Source organism: Porites lutea, chromosome 2 (assembly GCF_958299795.1).
Source record: "Porites lutea chromosome 2, jaPorLute2.1, whole genome shotgun sequence".
Taxonomy (NCBI): Eukaryota; Metazoa; Cnidaria; class Anthozoa; order Scleractinia; family Poritidae; genus Porites; species Porites lutea.
In genome coordinates this window covers 21877940-21884150 of record NC_133202.1, presented here as the reverse complement: position 1 = coordinate 21884150, position 6211 = coordinate 21877940, and the positions used below count along the sequence as shown (strand labels likewise).

Genomic DNA, 6211 nt, shown 5'->3' with positions numbered 1-6211 from the left:
CATAGTCATTCTTCAACAAAATGCTGCCAATAGCTGTGGGATTATTGATTATCCTGGATGATATCCTATTCTCTTACTTGTTTAGCTGTCTTTCTATGTTCCATTGTCTTCTCCTCTCTGCCACAAATGCCTGGAAGAAACTGTCACGGTTTAGCCAAACTGCCACGTGCTTTGATAAAATTGAGCCAGTCAGCCCTTCAGGGTTTTCAGGAATTACAGATTTATCTCTGCTTCAAAACATAGTCATTCTTCAACAAAATGCTGCCAATAACCGCGGGATTATAGCTTGTCCTGATTGACATCCTAATCTCTAGCTTGTTTAGCTGTTTTTCTGTGTTCCATTGTCTTCTCCTCTCTCCCACAAATGCCTGGCAGAAACTGTCGCGATTTAGCCAAAACTGCCACGCCCTTTGGTAAAATTGAGCCAGCAATTCATTGGACAAAATGGCATTCTTTGATTTGGCATATGGAAGCCATCCTACCAATGTTCATCCATTCGGTGTTCCTTCTGTTTTTGGCACTACTTCTTGTACTATGTCCTGGGATTCATTGGTCTTGACCTCTGAACTAGACCGTTTACGTTGTTCTGGAAACAGCCACAATATCTGCACTTGTGCTGTCCATTTTTTGCCTCAAATCCCTTACAGTCCCATGTGGTGCATTTTCCCTTTCTATACCTCTTGAAACTACCCCCATTGGTTATTACTTAATTAGAAATATATGACTTGCTGGGCCTTCACACGGCTTCGTGAGATCGTGACCTGCCATGCTTGTACAAGCGGTGTTTCACATGCTTGTCACCTTGATACATAAAGATAGATATCACACTGTATTGTAAATGCTTAAATGAAGACTGCTGACCCCAATAACGGTGAAAGCATTCCAATTGGACGTGCGATGCTAACAAAAATGTTGTTTTTGTATAAATCTCTGAAACGCAACTAATTTCAGCCATCGAGTATTAAAGGTATTTGGACCTCAGACACCTAGGACTTGGCAAATAGCATCGATATGTTTGTGTACTGCAAATGCTGTCAGATACCACACCTCCGCTTTCTGACAGTCTTTCTGACAATACACTCTTCTTTTGGCCCTGAAAACAAAAGAAAATAAAGGAATAAAGGAAAGAATTTTTCTGAAACATATAGCCATGACTGTTTTACAATGGAAGTTTGTGCATGTTGTCTAGCCGAACCATCCTGTTATTTATTACATTCTCAAGTTAATACTGCATTAAAATGCACACATGTTAGAATCCATGGCAACCTGAGGGCTTCTACCTGTTTTAACCAATGAAATCTCACCGTTTATGTAATGCATGCATGTGAAATTTATCATGGCAGACCTTTGGAGGTCGACAGAGCAGTTGTTCAAAATTTGAGGAAAATCGACCAAAATTGTGGTCTTTTTCAACAAAATCACATCGCATCTACATAAATGCTTCATTTCAAATTTCAAAGGCCCTGAATTTTATTCAGCATCACAACAGTAGAGGGAGAAGATGTGAAACCTTCCTGACAAATGTACATGGGTTAAATTTTTTTAATCCGAATTGTTTGAACACTCATTCTGGCATTTTTAATAAGTGAAGATCGGCCGTTACGTGACTCCATTTGAATTTCTGGGATTATAAGCTTTGAACGGTTTACAGAAAAGATCCAGTTTGAGTTTTAAACAGTGGCATTTATATTATTAATAAGTTTATTTGTAAGTTACGGTACTTGTTTGTATCTAAAATATAAGCTTACTTGCATATTTACTCGTTCGTTGGAGCTACTCTCATATGGTAACTCATTCATGCTTCATTAGCACCACTATTATAATAATAATAATAATAATAATAATAATAACTGTTTATTCACAAATCCAAATCGGAAAGTGAAAAGGAGATAAAAGAGGTTATCCCTTTCTAGTTTATCTCCTGATAATAAAAGACATTAAGAAATAAATTATTTACAACTGTTTAAAATAGCAACTATATATGTATATAAAACATCACACAGTAAAAGAACTTAGTGTTCACCAGGAAAATCTGTAAGATAACGTCTCAGTCTGTTCTTGAAAATATCCAAATTCTCCGCCTCAGCAACTTCCTTTGGAAGATTGTTCCACTTACCTATTATGTGTATAAAAAAAGAATGGTTAAAACTATTTAAAGTTGCTGATGTAAGCTTAAGTTTAAAACGATGGTTGGCTCTTAAGGGCCGAAAATCATGTGCAAATGTGAAAAATGCCGAGGGATCGAGTCCATTAAGTCTATTTATTGTCTTATAACACTCGATAAGGGACGAAAATAATCTTCTTTGTTCAAGTGATGGCCATTTAAGGAGCTTTAGGCGTTCTTCGTAAGGCATGTCTTGCCCAATATTTCCAAGGGCACATTTAGATGGTCTATGTTGTACTTTCTCCAAGGTGTTTAAGTCTTTTTTAAGGTGCGGACACCAAACTGGAGAGCAGTACTCGAGTATCGGACGTACTAGACTCTTATAAAGTTTTGAAAACAACTGAGGATTTTTAGGACCCACCGTTCGCCTAATGAATCCAAGCACACTATTTGCCTTATTTGCGCATTTGTTAGCTTGCATACTCCATGACAGGTTCGAAGTAATGTAGATTCCGAGATCCTTAACTTCAGATACAGTTTTTAATTGGTTACCACATAGATGGTATTGAGGACTTGAGTAATCATTTTTTTTAGAAATGCGCATCGCTTCGCATTTATCCGTGTTAAATTTCAGCTGCCAGACATGGCTCCAAGATTCCAGGCGAATAAGATCTCTCTGTAGCTCTTCAACATCTTCCTTAGTATCCCTGAGTATCCTATACAATTTCATATCATCTGCAAAAAGTTTTGTGCTTGACATAATGTTTCTTGAAATATCATTAATATAAATTAAAAATAAAATGGGCCCCAGCACAGTTCCTTGGGGTACACCAGACAAAACGGAAGTCCAAGATGAGTAATGTCCCCGCAGAACAACGCGCTGGTATCGATTGGTGAGAAAACTTCTAAGCCAAGACAGGAGTGGACCTTGGATACCATATGCGTGTATCTTTGTCAAAAGGCGTTCATGTGGCACCGAGTCAAAAGCTTTTGAAAGGTCCAAAAATATATCAGTTGTCAAGCCTTTGTTTCTCCCGCTGGCCCAATCGTGAAACGATGATAATAATTGAGAAAGACAAGATTTCCCTTTCAGGAAGCCAAATTGCTCCGGAATAAAGACCTCGTTTGAAATCCAAAACTGAACAAGCTGCTGTCTTACTAGCATTTCACACACTTTACACACCACCGATGTTAGTGAGAAAGGGCGATAGTTCTTTCGATCTCTTTTAGCACCTTTCTTATGCAAAGGAGTAATGTCAGCCAATTTCCAATTGTGTGGTAACATGCCTGATGCAAGAGACGCATTAAAAACGTCACTAAGTGATGGGGACAAGGTTCCAGCACATTTCTTTAAAATCATGGGATGTATACTGTCCGGGCCAGGAGATTTACGAGGTTTCAACTCGCTTAGAATCTTGCTTACAACCTTAGGTGAACAGTGTAGAAGACTAAGATCCTTGTCTTTAATAACTTGATCAAATGATGGAAAATCAGCAAAGTTTTCGGCTGTAAAAACGGAAGCAAAATATTCGTTCATGCACTCAGCAATGTCATCTTCGTTGGTTAGTACATTGCCATTATGTAACTTTATAGCAATTAGATCATTTGATCCTTTGCGCCTGGACTTCACGTAATTCCAAGAGCTTGTGTTCACTCTTGTCCTGCATGTCGTTTGCCAATTTATCGAGGTACTCCCAGCGGGCCTTGTTGCATTTTTTCTTCAACAAATTACTTGCCTTTTTGTAAGTGGATCACGATTCATCATTATTTCTAATCTTAGCTTTTTTGTACAACCGCTTCTTTTTCCGCACTAGTTTAATTATCTCAGCTGATATCCAAGGGGACCGACGATTTTTCTTCTTTTTCTTTTTTGAAATACACTCGTCAACGGCGGTAAAAAATAAATCGGTCCACGCACCCCAAACTTCATTCACATCATTTGAAAGAAACGCACAATGCCATGGAATGTGTTCAAACAACTCATTTAGGCGTGACCAGTCAGCCTTGTTGTAGTCATAAAATTTTCTTTCAGATGATTTCCGGTGATAGGGATGAACATTCACATGAAAAGTAATAATATTGTGGTCCGAAATTGGTTCACCAACCTCGGTGTCACAAATCACGTCACTATTATTAGTTAGGACAAGGTCAAGAATGTTGTTTCCTCTTGTAGGTTGCAAGACCATTTGAGTTAGGAAATTATCCGATAAAATATCCGAAAATAGTTCGTAGTCAGCTGAGTAATTCAGCATTAATCTATTATTCCAATCCACGTCCTTAAGATTAAAGTCTCCAACCAGAATTATATCTGCTTGAGGTGTCTGATGTTCCAAATTCTTCTGCAGTATTTCTAAACATCTGGTGTCGCTTGCTGGAGGTCTATAAAACACACCAAACACAAAAGACTTGTTCATTGAATAACGTATATCAAGCATTAAAAGTTCAATGTCAGATCCTTCTAATACATCTCGCTGGTTGCAGATAATATTGTCGCTTACAGCTACCAAAACACCACCGCCTCTTCGGTTTCTTTCGTGTCTACAAACACGATAGTTGGAGGGAAATAACTCTGCAGAGTTTACTGATTGGTCCAAATGCGTCTCTGTGATGGCGATAATGTCGAAGTTTTTTCAATAAACATCGACTTCCAAGGAGGCGGACTTGCTAACCAAGGACCTAGCATTGAAGTAAGCCACTTTTATGCAGAGGGAAATTGTCTCGCAACAAATTTAACGTTTCAGTGATTATAACATATTCATGATGCCACAAAGTGCAAAGGATAAGCTTGTTTTTGTTTGCTTTTCGCTTGAAATTTCTTTCTTTAGGCTTCAGAGTGATGAGCTGGTGGTTATATGATGATTGACTAGGATCTGCCACAATCTCACATTCTGCTTCTTGACGTGATCAATATGTTGCGGCTGCTTGTTGTACTTGGCATGGATTCCTTTGGTCCCTTGATCACCGTAGAATCCAAGGCCAATGTGTCATTGTCTTAGAAATGAACAGACATGGTCTTCTAGCAGATGAAGCTTTGGTGTGATTGCTTTGTCAGGGAGGTTTTCTCTGATAAACTGCTGGAACTTTTTGATGTCTGCATCAAGAAAAGGTGAATGAAACTTAACTTACTGTGCCCAAGCAGGACAATGCATGTGATGTACATATTTATATCTCAGTTTGTTATTTCACCTACTAGCTTATCGATCTTCTCATCATCAAAGTACTCTGCGCTATCATAGAGAAAATGGCAAGCAGCAAACAATTTGAAGGCTTGTTCAAACTTGACACTAATTTCTCTTGCCTGAGAAAGAAAAGAAGGACACAGCTCTTCTGTTTTTACCATTTACAGCACTGCATAGTTTAGTGATATTGGGTGCCTAAGAAGAAGACGCCAACAAATTAGGTTGTTAATGGCAGTTCGTGCGTTTACTTTTATGTAGTTTTGATCTCTTAATTAAGGTGGAATGTATGTTTCCTTGCAGCAGGTGTGCACGTGGTTACCGATGGAAGATTTTCCATGGTAAGCCTTTCGCTCAACATTCATTCCCTTCAGGACCATGTCCAAATGCTTTGTTAGTGGTCCATCGGATCCATCAAGCCCTTGCTAATTCCATCTGCTTATCTGCAAGTTTCTCCTGTAATTAAATGTAAAGAGAACATAAAAATAAATTACATTATTCATAGTGTGGATTATCATGGTCTAACACAGCTTCTTCAAGACAGTCATAGATTTTGGATGGAGTTAGTCAGCTGAACATTCTTGATGCTATAGTATACTGTTTTGTTACCTCCTTCTTTGCACCTTTAAGGAGTCTGTCAATTTCACTTTGCATTGACGTGAAAAAGGCAGGCATAATAGCCACATCGGAATGCAAACTCTGTAAATTCAATAATTCCTGTAAAGAATTTGCTTTGTCATGCAAATGTTGTGCCTGACTACTACATACATACATACATACATACATACATACATACATACATACATACATACATACATACATACATATATACATACATACATACATACATACATACATACATACATACATACATATCCTTTATTTAAACACGATATGGTTTAAAGCTCAAAGCTTGTGGGGTCGTGTAAAA

At 38.1% G+C, this 6211-nt stretch overlaps 1 protein-coding gene across 1 annotated transcript; it reads right to left on the bottom strand.

Moving 5' to 3' along the window:
• Positions 1–303: 303 nt before the first annotated feature.
• LOC140925822 (uncharacterized) lies at positions 304–5955 on the bottom strand. Its single transcript, XM_073375678.1, has 6 exons — positions 5890–5955; positions 5291–5402; positions 4023–4706; positions 2526–3610; positions 1043–1093; positions 304–408 (listed from the first exon to the last, which is right to left on the bottom strand). The coding sequence occupies exons 1-6, from the start codon at positions 5953–5955 to the stop codon at positions 304–306; spliced, it is 2103 nt and encodes a 700-aa protein (XP_073231779.1).
• Positions 5956–6211: the final 256 nt, after the last annotated feature.

What these genes read in the sequence shown, in the direction of transcription:
- LOC140925822 (XM_073375678.1), bottom strand. Translation starts at nt 5,955, where the DNA reads ATGCCTGCCTTTTTCACGTCAATGCAAAGTGAAATTGACAGACTCCTT. An exon ending in TTAAAGGTGCAAAGAAGGAG is followed by an intron (nt 5,403 to 5,889) that starts GTAACAAAACAG and finishes TTTCTTTCTCAG; the next exon opens with GCAAGAGAAATTAGTGTCAA. An exon ending in TGTCAGAAAGCGGAGGTGTG is followed by an intron (nt 409 to 1,042) that starts GTATCTGACAGC and finishes ATTTTACCAAAG; the next exon opens with GGCGTGGCAGTTTTGGCTAA.